The sequence below is a fragment of the Tinamus guttatus genome, unplaced genomic scaffold (assembly GCF_059628265.1).
Source record: "Tinamus guttatus ecotype Peru unplaced genomic scaffold, ASM5962826v1 Tinamus_guttatus_pri_ptg000169l, whole genome shotgun sequence".
In the NCBI taxonomy this organism is placed as follows: Eukaryota; Metazoa; Chordata; class Aves; order Tinamiformes; family Tinamidae; genus Tinamus; species Tinamus guttatus.
This window is the reverse complement of record NW_028288703.1, coordinates 1,919,912-1,936,060: the sequence shown is the minus strand read 5'-3', so window position 1 is coordinate 1,936,060 and position 16,149 is coordinate 1,919,912. Positions and strand designations below refer to the sequence as shown.

Below are 16,149 nucleotides of genomic sequence, written 5' to 3'. Positions count from 1 at the left end.
CACGTACTATAGATGTTTGAGAATATAATTATCAACACATTTGTATGCATTTACATGACACAGTTGTGCTATCTTTAGTTAGGAAAAAATGTTATAATAGGCCAAATACTTGTTTTATTTGTTTGTGTGTGTGCAAATTCAAGTCAGACCATGGAAAGTGAAATCTCTTGTTAAAAAAATGTGGAGGTTTTGGATGCTTTAAATTTTTAAGCCAGGATTACGTTTTTTTCTTATGTATTCCTCTATACATAATCACTTTGTCCTGGAGTAATTTCAGGACTAAAACTCACATTATCAATTATGTAAATACCTTACATTCCTTTGAGGAATTTTTGCAAAGCAGAATGTGTGTGTGTATGTGTATATTTTTAAAGGCATGTTCCTTTTTTCCCAGTTGGTTCATTAAATATGATTTCGAAAGGATGCTTCCTGCCAATTTCCTTTATTTAAGAACACAGTGCCACGTCTGAGATGATCTGTAATCCCTTTAGAGCTATTTTAAGACAGAGGTGAAGTCTCCCTGTTTTACTGAGGGATCTGCCATTTTTTGTAAGTTGTCCTTAGTTCCTTAACTATTATACTCATGCTGTATCAGTAAATTCACTTTCCTTATGTTTCACACACCTGTCTCTCTCCTCTGAAACCTACATCTCGAATTCTCAGAATTGTACTGCAAATCTTTTATGAAAACTTTGTCATGCAGTTTATAGCGGCATTTAATGACTACTGACTGCAAATTTTTATAATGTTGCTTATGCCAAATTATGGATTACACTTGAAAAACTGATACTCTAACTACTGCATCCAGACTAAAAAATTCAAAACTGCATAAGAAAGACAAATGAGTTTTCATCGTTGTTTTTCTTGTCTTATTTTCCTGGAGCGGTTTCTAAAAGAAATTCCTTACTCCAGTATACAGCTCATATTTATTAACAGCATGAAAATAATGTATACTGATTTATTACACTAATTTAATTTACTCTTCACTTTTTTCAGGAGATTGGTGGCTTCAGGCTATCAATCCAACATACAAAATTTCAATACAGAAGAGAATTTTTGACCTGCCCCTGTATTGTGGATTCTGTTCCATTGGCCCCACTCTTCTATTTTCCATAACCATCTTCAGTAACTGTCAGTTTTTAAGTAAGATGAACATGGAGCCACATGGTTCTCAAAGGTGCACAGTGGAAGAAACATTCTTTTTTAAAAGCCAGACCTTAGCACTTGCTTAAGTTCAGAGACATTTGCCTGTTTCATTTTCTTTTTTGTTACCGTTGTTTGGGGACTGGTGTACATAACAAACTAAGAACATATGCAGGATTTATACAAGTGAATTATTTTTCAGTGGGGAAACAGAATGAAAAGCCATGATAATCTGCCTGTCATATTACTGGAGACATTATTTACTATATGCTGATGTTTTCTGAACATTAAGAAATAATGGAGAGTTTTCATAAAGCTCTTAATACTTTTTTCTGTCTTTCAGCGTTTACGTTTGTTTTGAGTGTTCTTTAAGTGCTAGTCATCTTGTCCCTTTAAGATTTTACTTCGAAAGAAGAATAATTTGATCACTGATTAATAGCAATGTATCTTTTTCCTGCCAGATCATTCAGGCCTGATTTTGTCCTCATTCGGCAACATTCATTCAGTATGGCAGAAAATGAAGACTTCCGCAACTTGATCATTGGAATGCAGTATGCAGGCATCCCCAGTGTCAACTCCCTGGAATCAATCTATAACTTCTGTGACAAACCCTGGGTGGTAAGTGACATGCTGAAAAGATCTTCTGGTACAAAAAAATGTGGGTGTCTGTTGTGAGTGTCTGGTTTTTTTTTGTTTGTGTTTTTTTTTTTTTTTTTTTTTTTTTTTTGTCTTTAGTTGCCCTTGGTGAATGTTGAATGAGAAACTGCCGAGTCACTTAACAGGGCAGTGAAGCAGTAGAAAGGAAATAAAAGCTAAACTAATGCATTAAAGTCATTTGTTGAAAGAACCTCTCTAGGCATACTGAAGATAGAAAAATATATAGTAAAAGTAAATTAAAGAAAAAAAGGACAGAGTAATGGAGAGCCCATCTGCTGCTACCATCCTTCCTCAATTGAGAAAAGTGTATTTATTCACAGTTTGTCTGGGAAAAGCAAGCTGAGAATATTTTTCATATTTGTGGTTTTGAACAAAATTTAAATAGACTTTTAGCCAATGTTTTCCTCATGCCCATGAATTTTTTGGGGCTATGCTTTAGCAAGGAAATATGAAGCTATTACTTTGCTCATTTGAAAGCTCTTTTCATGATGGTGTGCATATGGGGTAGGAGTTGATCTGTTTTCCGTTACACCTAGAGTAATAAAATTGAAGAATCACTGATACTTGACTAATACGTAGTTGTAGTGTATAAGCCAATTCAATTTTTCTTTCTATTTTCTGTCACAATGCAGGTAGAATTCAATCATCTTTTCTGTGCAGGAAGGAAGGGTGTGGTCTAGAGAACTGTATATTAGTAGCAGAGGGTTAAAATGTGTTGAAAAGGGTGATTATCGGTGATGCATTGTCCCTTTTATAGATATATTCAGATGCACAACTACTAATGAAGCTTTCAAGAATACCACCACTGACTATAGTCAGTAATTCACATGCTTTTTCCTCTGTATTTTTCTTATCCTCCAGGTAAAGTCATACTCCACAGTGTCTTTCACACTGAAGGAAAGTTTTAGTCTTTTTATTGCTTTAAAGATTTTTTTTTTTTTTAAATTCACTTTGAAAATCCCTAAAGGAAGAATCACTGGATTTTAATATATATTTCTTGCAGCTATTTTTATGTTGTGATGAACTATTTCTGGGAATTAATAACTGACAGTGTATTTCTTAATTTTAGAGTACATATTGTACATTCCTGAATCCATTGCTTTAATACATCACTTATTTTTGATGCCATGTGGCATTTATTAATGTTAGGCGATAAAGCCGGGCAATGAAACAGTAGAATTTATATGCAATAATGTTGCAATGAAAAGTAAATGAATAATTCCTCCTTGTAATCTTTTGGTAATGTTAATTAATGGGTCTTCCTCTTTCAAACCAATTAAAAAAAAAAAAAAAAAAAACTTTTTTGCAGCTCTTTTTGGGCATAAGTAGTCTGTGCTGATTTTCCAGTCTTATATGTAGTGGTATCTGGGACTTAGATCTTTGTTAAAATAATTGTAAGATGCCATGCAAAGGCAAATATGAGGTTGTGTGTTAAACATTTAAAAATAAATTTAAAAAAATCATAATTAATACATTTTTAAGGTGTGACATAGGTAGTTATGATGTGTGTCTTTGGAATGATCGTATCTGGTTTTCCTTGCCTTTTGCAAAAGTTTCGTTTTGGAGTGTAGCTTCCATAATTCGTCTGAATCTAGATATAGATGAAACTAAAAGTTTTTCAGCTTTTTTTTTTTTCCCCCCTATATGGAGGTGAATGATTTTTTTTTTTTTTCTTTGAAAATTTTCTACCTTGCCATTTTGTACATCTGACAACTAGAATATATTTTGGTTTGAAAAACTTGAATTTTGCAGTCTTGGCAAGTAATAGCACCTCTCACATCTCATTTTTGTCATCTTTCCCAATAGATGGCAATTTATATTTTATCTACTTTTGTAGTTTTTGTAAGACTCAAAATTAAAAAAAAAAAAAAAAAAAAAAGGTGGTGGGGGGAACATACCTGAGGGTATGAGGTTAAATTATGTGAAATAACCTAGTATCTTTCTTCCTTGAAAAAGTATTAAGTGAGAAATTCCGTTAATTGATACTAATACAATTATTTAGAATATTTCCAATAGCGCATGGGATAGGTAAGAAAGGTAAGCAATTGTGGAGGAGGAGTAATTGGAAAATGTTTTGGCCATGACAGCATCTGCAAGGAGGAAAATACCATGCTTATGATTAAAGCTGGGAATGTAATACAGAAGTTTTCTGTGGATTGGGTGGATATATGTCCTGTGTGTATCCTTTTGCATGCTGTCAATTAAGATTTATGTGAAACGTGCGTGGCTAAGTGTCTTCATTAAGTAGACACAATTCTTGATTGTTTTCTCAATCACAAATACTGATGATACTGGTGTCCAGTCTTGTCAAATACCACATTATCAGCTGTTCATCCATATCGCATATGGCAGTTCACTTGCAAGTAGAATTGTACCATGAGATGGAATTAATTAATGAGGTTACTAAACACGCATCTGTAGCTGAGTTATCAGGGATGGTAAGGTTCAATGTCCATAGCTACTATGGATAGAGCACTTGATTTCCGGTAAAGGTTAACTATCTCACACTAATTACATGCATTATAGTAGCTGGATTGCTGCTTCTGTGTTCAGATAGCATTTTAGAAGTGCAAGCAATTTCCAGCAGTCCATCTTCATATGTTCGAAGAGAAGGAAAATCTCATAAAATCTGATTCTGTGATTGTCATTGCTTTACTAAGAAGGAGGGAAAACATAGCATTTGTGTCTGGCTGCAAATCTGTTCTTTTGTTTCTGTGCCTTGGAAAGCTGCATAGCAGTTGTTAGTCTACAGTGTTGTGAGGATCTGCTGATACATTAATTACACTTTTACCCTGGTATAGGCGATGACACATAATAGGCCTGTAAAATAATAGGTGTCCAGAAATCATTTGTGAGCAATATGACCTTAATTAGCTGTTGCTGGGAGAGTGTCTTCAGCTTGAATACTGCCTGCCATGTTTCTGGAGGGGAAGCAGACGGCCTCTGTAGCATGTCAAGCTATTGCAGGGTCAAAGCAGTTCACCAAGGCACATCCGTCACTACATGGATGGCAAAGCTGGGTGTTGAACAGCCTCAGCCTGCAGTGAAGAAAATGCTGCTGTTATTGTGGCAAACTGCTACATCATTCTCCAATCAAATTATTTGGGAAGTAAAGGGAAATAAGAATTTTTTACTGGTCAACAGTAAAAAGTGGTCACAAAGTAGAATTAAGTTTCAGATGTCTGTATTATTTCAAACATGGTTGAAAGATGCTAGCATTTGTTAGCACAATAGATCATAGTGTTGCAGATGTAAGCTCATTTTGTGTTGATACATCTTCATAAGATCCCTTGACTTTGTCGTCTTCGGTGTAGGAGCTTATGGTTACTGAGAATCAGAAATTCAAGGAAGGGCCATCGAACACTGTTACATCAAAATGTATGTCTGCAATCCTTTTGAAGGAAGGCTGGTTATGGCTTTTGCTTGGTCACAAGTGGTGTTATTCATCTGCTATTCTTCTAGTGTGTCTCAGCCCTGATCTGGGAAGAACTTTCTTGAGCATAAAAACTGCAGTTTAATTAGCTGTCAGCCAGGGAAGATTCTGGCCTCTTTACTCAGTCTGCCACTTAAAGCAAAACATGTTGATGGATTTGTAGTGCGAGAGCTGAAAGTAAATTCCTAAAACTGTCAGAATGACGGTGGAAATGTTTTGAACTTCTTGGTCTTGTACCAGTATATATAGATATTTTGACTTTAGTCTCTTCCAATAAAAAGGGACAGAATGCATTGAACATTACTTGCCTTTACAAGCCATGTTGCTTTTATCAGCATTTGCTGCTATGAGGCTAATTTAATCCAGAAGTAGACTCCAATTTTTCAGTATGTTCTTGACTTTGTGGTAGGTTGTTGTCACTCTGCCTAGCTCTGCTCTCTGCAAAAGAGCAACTGTAGGAGCTCTCAACATCCATTCCAGACCTCCGTGACACTGAACATTTCTTGTGACAGAAAATCGAAATGGACTTTTAACAACCCCTTAGCTCCTACTGAAAGAAACTATCTTAAATAGGGGTAAGACTCTAAAGCTGTGGTTTATGTGCTCTGTCATAGCTCTTGTTCCTGGTACAGTATTGAAATTCAAGAACCATACTTTTTTGTTTGCTAAGTCAAGTTATCCATAAAAGATGGCCATAATATGCAAATTAATTTTGTTTTCTTGTGTGATTTTTAATTTAAAAAGCAAACCTGTGATATATTCCTCATGAAAACACACAGAAGATAAATTTTCCCAGCCAGGTAGGTAGATAGATAGAGATTATATCTGTTTCATTTATGTATGACTATGGTCACCCAGCTATCTAGAGAACCTGGGACCTGGAATGCCTTTCCTAAAGAGAAAAAAGTGATCCATTCTGGAAACAGGCTTCATTTGTGCTGGCTTACCCTCCCAGGTCCCATTCCTTCCTCCCTCACCAAGTACATTTCTCCCACATTATCTGTTTTTAGTGCAGTTTAAAATGCTATAGTTTGTGTAGTTTGGCTACTGGCTGCTTCAGGATCTTCTGTCTTTCATTGTATATGAGTGAATAATTGGAATCCAGTAGAGCACATGGAAACTACTAGCCCATGGATTTGAATGTCTTGTGTGTGCACATGATTGCATGTACATTTTAAGGGGGCTGGGGTGAGAGGAAGAGTAACTACAGATTTAGACACCTTTAAAATGACTCTCTCTTCAGTTTTAGAAATAAAACGTTATTTCTGTAATTGAAAATCGCTTCATGTAGAGGCACCTCTGCATCTACACAAATTTTAATTAATTCTAAGACTTGTTAGGAATTAATATGGGAGAGCTATATCTGCAAAAGCAATTTGTGTAACAGGGTAGGTTTCCTCCTACTTTTTGGTAAAGTTCTGTTGAATCCGATATTGTTATAAAATTTTGTTCTTTGAGCAGGGGAATCTCAGGATCTTAAAAAGCCCTTTATTTAGTACGCTGCTACCCTTTAAAGAAGTGCTTAAGCAAATGCCCAAGTGCTATTAAAATAAGCAGGTGCACAAATGTTTCCTTGAACAGGACACTGAACTGCATGTTCCCGTAAGAGTGGAGCAGACTGCACATTCTAATTGCTTTTATTTGAATGACTCAATCAGTAGTGATTCAGTTCCATAAAATTGTTTCCCCTCTAACTTTTCATTTTAAAATAAAACATTCTCAAAGGTGTCTTGGTTTGTCTCATGATATTAATTTTTGTTTTTAATAAATGTCTAGATCTATTTCTACATTCCATACTCATTAATACTATTTTTCCTTCTTTGGAATCTGCTCATCATGTTTATACTGCACTTTCCTCGCTGTTTACGAATTTGGTCATTGCCTCTTTCATTGGCCGAGGTGTTTCTCATTGCCAGATGTCTTGCTACCCAATTTGCAAGCCAAATTTTGGCTTCTGATAAAAAAAAAATAAATATATAAATAAAAAAAGATCCCCCTCACAATTTAGACGCAAAAACTTTGCAGTTCTTTCAAAGGGATGTAATTTTTATTTAAGAATCTCTAAATGAGTTTCTTAATGATTTATGTGCCTTGTCAGTCTAATTCTGATATTAAAATAATGCTGGCAGTAACTTGCAGCAATGCTTAGCAAGTAGTGAAATGTGCCTTGCAGAGAAGCAGCTCATCTTCAGCAGGAGAGGTGCTGAAACCCAAGAAACCAGATGCTCCTTGGGCAGTGCTGGGCACCGTGCGCCAGAGGCAGTGGATTGCAGGAGGGCACAGTACCCTCAGACTTAGTATCTTCATCAGGAGCTGTGAAGTAGCAGGCCAAGGGATAAAGAGGGAGCTGGAAAGATGAGGAACTGTCAGCTGTAGTCAAGGTTGGAACCAAGGAAAGGATGTTGTTAGTCCCAGACTGATGGGTCAAACAGCAAGACTTGAATAAAAATTTAGTGGAGGAGACCAGCTCAGTAAGGGCAGGACGTTGCCACTTTCTCATATGACCCAGGACTGCAGAATCATAGAATGCCTAAGTTTGGAAGGGACCTCTGGAGGTCATCTAGTCCAAACCCCCTGCACACACAGGGTCACCTAGAGCACGTGGCACAGGACTGCGTCCAGGCGGGTTTGGAAGATCTTCAGCAACCTGTTCCAGTGCTCTGTCAGCTTCACTGTGAAGAAATTTTTCCTTAAGTTCCAGTGGAACTTTTGATGCTTTAGTTTCTGGCTGTTTCCTCTAGTTCTGTCGGTGGCCACCAGTGAAAAGAGGCCAGCACCATCCTCCTCACTGCCTCCCTTGAGGTGCTTAAAGATACTGATCCGGTCTTCTCTCAGCCTTCTCTTCTCCAGGCTGGAAGGGGTTGGGAAGGGTTGGAAAACTCCTTATCAGTATTATAAAACTATCACTTAAATTATGATGCAGGTTCCATATAACTTATCTTCCCTTTCTTTGTTACACTGTGTTGTCTTCAGTTTTGCATGTTAACAGAAAACTACTGGAGGGGCATCAAGCTCTTTGTCAGTTTTCATCATTTCTGTATTCCATTAATGGGCTCAACTTGAATTTGTAGGCAGTGTTTTGGTGTTAGGTCGTTGTGTCCAACTCTCAGTTAACTTCAAAAGTTTGAATATGCTCCTTAAGTTGTTTGTGGAATGTTTCAGACAGAAACAAATGTGTAAGTTGCAACACTGAGTCTCAGGTATCAAATAGCAAATCGAATCTGTGTATACACCCAGTCTTCTGGAAAGTATTTGATGTTTACTAAGGCATAACAGGAGAATTGTATGTTAATCATCATAAAGAGCAAATATGCAGAACATAAAATGAGGGCGCATATACTTGTCAGGTAAAATTAAAACTTGTCAGGTTAAATTAAAACTACCAACAAAACACAGCAATTCAAAATAAGGTGTGGTGAAAAATACTGCTTAAAATAAGTTCTTTCCCACAGAATATGTATGTCAGACTCCCCTCCAGCCTCTTCCTCATCAACCACTTGGTAATTTCTTCTCACTCTAAAGAGTCTAATGTCACCTTTTCTTAATTTCCTATAATAGATAATATAAACCAGCCTATAACAAATGTTAAAAGGCTTGGTAAAAGGCATATTTATTTATGGGAATACAGATGGGAACTGCAGTTGCATTCAGTCATTCTCTTGGCATGCCCACATCTCAGCACAGGTAAAAGTAGAGTCCATGTCATTTAAAAGTACATTTGCTTGCAATAGAGGGACTCAGTGTTCTGTCTCATGCAAAATTTTTTCTCTTTCCCTGGTGTTAGTGTCAACTCATCTTGTTTGTAGACCTGAATTTTGTGATCTTTTAAGTTGTTGCCATGCACGATTAGATAGTTAGCTGGAGTTCTTTTGCTGTCAATAGGAGTAAGCCTTAAGTTTTAAAAAGCACTGACAATAAATTGCTGAAAAAGGAAAATCTCTGACAGAAAAGCTCAGGAGCCCTTTCCTTGCAGGGAACAACTGTAGAGGCAAATACAAAATAGTTTATTTCATGAAAATCTTAATCTACATACTAGAAAAGTTCCCACTGGAAGGTGTAGTGATGATAACTATCATCAGTCTGGCAAGACTAGAAGATTGCAGGTACTAAAGGTAAAACAAAGCTGCATCTGGAATATGTCAATTAAAATCTAGAGTTTTTAAAAGGAAACATTTGTGCAGCTTTGGTGCCTCTCTGAGCATTTCAGAGATCACTTGCCTAATGTCTCTTAATGCTTAAGTGTCTCTTAACTGTATTATACTTTAGAGAGTAGAAAAAATGCAGGTGGCTCTGCTGTGCTTTTATGGAGGCATCATGTCTAGGACAAGATGAAAGCATTTCATCCCCAAGATGTTAGAAAAGAGTTGTCTTTACAGAAGCTGTTACAAAGTCCAAAGATTTGGGGTGGGGGGGAAATCCTTGAATACACCTATGTGAGGATCACCATGTTAGAGTTGAGAAGGACAAAGGCATGAAATTTTTAAAATGAAGTATAAATTCAGCTAGAACAAGAAAGCAGAAAGCTTTCTTTCCTCTCTAAGAAGTTGAAAAGACTCCTCCTGAAATGTTAAGCTCTATAAGGTCCTTTTGCTGGATAACTGTTTAAAATCATCCAGATTTTTGGCATCTCTGTAAAATACTTTATTGAAATGTAGCTCTGAAAGCATTCTGCATGGGAGTAGATAGTAATTCAGTCATTTATCATATGAGAACATCATGGTCTTTCTTGAGGAGGAATTTGATGAGCATTTCTGTGATGTAAAGTGAAACTTAGGGTCATTTTAAATAGCCCAGGAAACCCCCTCCCCCCAGCCCCTTTCAAAATTATAATAAAGTCAAAACACTAATTTGGTCAACTTAACGAATACTTTTTCCTGCCACCTAAGAACTAAGATCTCTAGCAGACCTTTTTAAAGTTGATCGGGATGACAAACAGAAAAAGTGGCAATACAGTATTCAGCCTATTTGTAAGCTTTGTATAGCATCCAAGCTGTTGAGATTCAACAGTATTTTCTGAACAAACCTTTTGCCTGTGTTAAATATATACAGATGTATATATAATATATAAAAATGTATTTTATATATAAATATATTTTTGTTGTTTTGCTGCTCAGGAGAATATGAAAAGGTGCATTCAAAATTCTGTTTTAAATGAATCAAATGTTCATTAAAACTTGAGTAAAACTATTTTCATAAACTTCCAAGAAAAATAAAGAAAAATATTCAGTATCAGTAGGAATTCAGGAATGTACAACCAGAACTGTGGTTTTGCTGTGGTGGTGCTTATTTAAATTTCTGGGAAAAATGCCTTTATAATTTATTAAAATTGTTATGTGAATTTGGGTTGCATTCATCAAGTTATGTTATTTTTTTTTTTGTGGGGAGGAGAACTTGACAAGAGATTCATACAGTTAGAGAGACAAAGGTCATACAGGACATACAGAGATAAGGCAGCATCCTAGCAGGCACAGGGGATAAACAAGGCCCACCTCCAGCTATGGGAAATCTGAGTTCATTTCTCTCTGCTACTGCAGGAAATTTGAGCCACCATATCCTACATGGTATTTCATAGCTTAATCACTAGGTTATAGGCTGTCTTTACAGTGATACATTCATATTATCTCTGTCTGGTTCATGCTGTTTTATTTTAAGTAAACATCCACTAGTATCATCTGAAATACAGCTGTCTTACCTCTTAAGTAAATGTCATAATCCCTATACAGTCACTTTCTCCGTGCTTTTTGCTTGCTTTCATATGATTTATTTTCATAAATTTATCAATCACCATTTCTTTAAAGCATATTTCTAAAGGATAGATATATTTAACATAGTTTTCCATGGTCCAAATAATTGCTTGGCAGAAATCATATATTTAATAGATGGTATTTGGTCATGAGATTTCAAACTTGGATCTTGGATAAGGACAGAAATAAATAGTAAGCTGTCAGGAATCTTATTCACAAACCTACTTATTTTGGTAGCTGTGATAATATTTCCTTTCCTTGAGGTTTTTTTTGTACAGTATGTTATCCAACTTGGAATTTTTTGAGCTTCTGGTGAAACCTACTCATGATTAAGGCATTTTCCACTGGCTTTCAAAATTTAAATGTGTTTTACCAAACCTAAGTAAACACCACTAAATTAAACAAATTTTCTATGCCAGCTGGAAATGCAATAAAAAACCTTTATTGGTGTTTTTCCTCTAAACAGTTTTCACTCTCCCTGCCCCCTAAATGGCATTAGCAGAGTAGGTATTTGACCAAACTATATTATGGACAGAGTTCTATTGTTCTCTGCTTTTTTTTTCCTGTTTGTAATCAGCAAATCCCACTATTCAAGCTGCTGGGCTAAGTTGTTTATGTCTCATGTTGGCATAATGACAATTAAATACGTCACAGGCATGTACAAGCTAAAGCTTTGGAGTCTTGAAACAATAGTGGTCTTCTGACTGCCAAGGCTTCTTGCTCCCTAGAAACTTTATTTGCTAAGCTGTGATTTCCAAAGTGGTTTAGTTTTTAAGCTGTTAGAGTCGTTCTGTTTGCTAAACAGAACAGCCCCAAAGTACATTTATAACTAACATAAAGAATTTCATGCCTTTTGGTGTTTTTCTTTAATAATTTTAAAAATATATTTTAAAATATTTAAATGTTTGTGTTGCTTTGCTTTCTGTGCTATGTTACTGCAGTCCACATTATAGGCAGAGTGGATATGTGTGTCTTGGTGAAGGCCCAGAAAGAAAAAATTAATAGAAGTGCCAACAACTTGTAACTATTTAAATTAACAAATCTTTAACTGATGGTAAGGGATCGTCATGTGGTTATGGTACAGGAGTAAAGCCTAGAAAACTAAAATTCTGTTGTTCTTTTCATGCCTTATATGACACATGGTTCATGACCGCATTTCTTTATTCTTCATTTTTGAAAAATTGCCTTAAAATGTCATCATGGTGCCAGAAGGCTAAATTAATGTTAAGTCTGATCTCTAGATCAAAGGTGGTGGAAAGTAAAACATTTTAATAATTTTATTATCAAACAGTAAGCGTAAGATATGCAAAGCGTGAGCTATCTGCAAACTACTGTTTCAATGCATTTCATTTTCTGTATATTTGAAGGGTTACCTCTGTGAGAATTCTTTGTTATCCTGTATAAGGGAATCATATCATGGCTGGATGATAAAAGTGTGTTTTGGGGAGAGAGGTAAACCATGCAGTAAGTATGTGCATGTTTGATGCCGAGTTTATGATATGGTTTCTTTCCCAAGGTTTTTTCTTTGTTTTATTTTACAGTTTGCCCAGCTGGTGTCTGTCTACAAAACTCTGGGTCCAGAGAAGTTCCCATTAATTGAGCAGACATTCTACCCAAATCATAAGGAAATGGTATGTGCAAATATCTGCTAAACCTAAATTTAGTTACTGTCCATATAAAATAGGAACCATATACACACGTGATTCACTTTCCATTATTTACTGCCTCTGGTTTTAAAAGCCATATTGAAAACTTTCAGTGGAATGGTCACTTAAAAGCACTGTAGTTGTTAAATGGAAGATTTTCAAATCTGAAGCTAGTCATGTAATTTCAGAATTTAAAGCGATTGAACAGTTCTAAAGATACAGAACAATTAAGTTTTCAACTTAATTTTTTTGATGCATTTCAAGGGTTTTTCGTCTTTGCAGATGATACGTAGGGCTGTATTTGTGTAGAACAGGTAACTCATCTACAGTCGCCTTGTTTGTGATTTTTGTGTGCCTATTTTGGTATTGTTTAATTCCTAGTCCTTTGCATACGGAAAGCAATTCTTGAAAATGGCACTTATGACCTTGGCTTACCTTATTTTTTCCTAAAATAATATTATTCTGCAAGTTTTAGATCTTCAGATGCCTTTGATGTTTATTTATCCTGTGTTTTCTTAAGGTTTAAAAAACAGCTGCTTCTCATCAATTATGGATAACTTAGAAACTAAAGGTAGAGAGTCAGCTAAAAAAAACTTTATACAGGCTGCCTGTTTCATGAAAAAGCTCAAGATACTTTGTAATCTTTAGTTCCCAAACCTATTTAAGAGGAATCGCCAAGATGGAGCGAAGTCTTTTTTGTCCTATGAAAGATAAAGTGGGAAGTTTATAGCAATCTGTCTAATGATGCTTTAGGTAGAAGTGGGCAAGTGTATCTTATCCTGACTAGTCTGTGAAAGTGTTTTTGTGATACTGGTTCAGGGGTGTTGGTAATAACAGACAGTTTCCAACTTGTAGATAAATATGCAACTGTGATTATTCCTGTGCCTAAATACGAGCATATTTGTTTCCTCTGAGCCATTTGATCCTATGTCCTGTGCTGCACACATTTTTTTTCTTACGTTTTTGAAACAGAAGTTCTTTCCTGAGTGTTTCTTTCTAGAGAAGATGATTTCACCATTGAGAGAATTTGCTGGTGGGACAGGCTAGTTCAGAGACATAAATTGTATCTAATTCTGATCTTGCTGCTCAGCATGTGTCACACGGTTGTGATTCAACTCCCCTGAGTATCACTGCAATGTCATGATAGCATTGGTTATGTTTATTTGGTCCTCAAGCCATGACTGCTGGGTGTGTGAGATTCTGGCCAGGGCCAGCATTTCATTGTTGTAAAGGACACGTAAGATAGCCTTTAGTGATACCAGTTCGCTAAGATTTCCTCTGAAGTCGCGTTTCTCCACTTCTGTCTGGTTGGTAACAAATACCGTTCTGCTGTATGTTCTGACGTATTGTGAGAGTGGCAGGAGAGCTGTTCCCAGTTCTCTAGCTGCTTTGGAATTAATTTACAGATTTTTTTTTCCCCTTTGTTTTGTCACATGTGACACTTACAAAAAGCCAGAGTTACCCATTTAGTATGTTTGCTGGACTGGAGTTCTGTAGAGCTAAATGGTACTGATATAGAGCAGCAGATCAAAGTATCATGCTGACCAGTTTAATATTTCCAAAATGGGAGAGACTTTTATTGATGAATTTGCCAGGAAAATGTATAGGAAAGTTTTTTAATGCAAAGTAAGTTTTATGCTCTGGGGATTAATTCATGCCACTTGGAGAAACAGAACCACATCTCATGTCTTGCAATACATTTTATCAAACGCTAATCAGTTTTATATCTTTCTGTATTCCTAAGAATGGCGAAGATCAAAGCTGGTTTGTAATTTCCTGCGCAAAAGTAATTATTCTATCTTCATTACTTCATCAGCTATTGTTCACTATTTTGCTCAAACAGTATATCTTTCTATGTAATGCTAAAAATTTTGGCCAATAATTTAATAAATATTTCAGCTTTTAATTTATATTCAGCATGACCCTGTGGAAGGTCCACCAGATCAATTGCAAACTGCTATTTTAAACAACTGTTGAATTCCAGTCCAGCAGTAGACGGCAAACAAGAAAATCTCCATATATATTTATAAGTCACATTTTATTTGCTGATAGAGTATGATTGTAAATCTCAGGGCTTCCCCCATCTGTTTCCTGAGGGCATTTGTTTTCTCTACATTGATCACTAACATCTTAATTGATAAATCTTGGTCTGCTTTGAGCTTTTTTTTAAAAAAAATCAATATTATTCAAATCTCCATTAACATATTTTATGTTTTTTGATGTCATGAACACTAATCTAGGGAGGGTTCACCCTCATTTCAGTATTGTATTGAAATGTATGGTTTAGATATGCTGTAATAACTGTTTCTGGTGAAGCTCCTTTACTTGCTTTTTCCTTCTCAAGTAATTTGTGTGATTTCTTGTGAAGATAACTGGGTAATGGCATTTTCTTAGTAGGTGATATCATGCTGCTTGAATGCTGTTGTTTTCTAAACACTATTAATAATTGACTATTTTGATCTTGCTTCTACAGAAGTTGATGTTTCCCATTTAAAATAATTTGTGTAGTTACCCTTGTGTTCAGTTGAAGCTATGTTGTACAGAGACAAGGGTAACTCTGTACAGGACGAACCATTTTTCAGCTCTGTAAATTGAGTTTTCAAGTGAGCATTCCAGAGGTAAACTCGGGCTTCTACTTCTTTTGCTTCTTTCATACTCCGGTGATCATTTGTACTGAGTGTTTAGACAGCAGTGTAAGATAAATAAAGATGCCATTCTTTTGTGTAAAACTAGAGCTGCTTTAATGAAACACTTGATGAAACATACACATTCATCTCAAACTGATTAAAGCTATACAAAATGCTGTAAGGCTTTTTGAACTCACTGCTATTTGAGTCATATATATGGCCTTTTCCTTGGCAATTAGTTATTATTTCACTCCATTCTTACCTTCTCTGTTCTCTGTAATGAAGAAAATAGCTCTTCTAATGTAATTGTTGGACATTTTAATTAAAACTTAACTGGAGCATTGATGAAGGTCAACAGTATGCAAGAGTTTTTTTCACACTGTTTGCCTGTATGGTCTGATCTGATCTCTAATTATAAAACAAATGAGTTATTTTCAAATTAAATTCAAATGGCTATATTTCTGTTTTGACCTTCAGTTTAGCACATACATAATTTTAGGAAGTAAAAAATGTTGTAGTACGTCTACTGTTTGTAATAATTGAATGCCACTACAGCAACAATTTTCATAGGAAAATAACATATACAATAACTACAGCAATGCTATAGTTGGTCTTATTCATAATCCTTATCATTGAGGAATCTCGTGAAAAATAGTCATTCTGGGAGGATGCTTTAAAGCTTTTCTGGCCCTTCTTATGGGTATGAGAAAAAACATCTTTTTACCATCTGTTATGGGAAATTTGGTTAGATTTATGACCAGAGAGAAATCAAACTGGTCAGCCATTAATTTTGAAGCACCTTGTATCAGATATTTTAAGGGTCAATCAAATATAAATGTTTTTGAAGCTAGTTATGGCATACTTGTTTATAAATATTAAGCAAGTAATCTTTTTACAGA

General features: G+C 35.7%; 1 protein-coding gene across 1 annotated transcript in view; it reads left to right on the top strand.

The window, feature by feature from the left end:
- SYN2 (synapsin II) overlaps nt 1-16,149 on the top strand; it is a 130,062-nt gene that overhangs the window by 49,654 nt on the left and 64,259 nt on the right. Inside the window, exons 4-5 of the mRNA XM_088522879.1 lie at nt 1,605-1,761; nt 12,519-12,608. Coding sequence (XP_088379005.1) covers nt 1,605-1,761; nt 12,519-12,608 — 247 coding nt within the window. The remainder of the gene's footprint in view (nt 1-1,604; nt 1,762-12,518; nt 12,609-16,149) is intronic.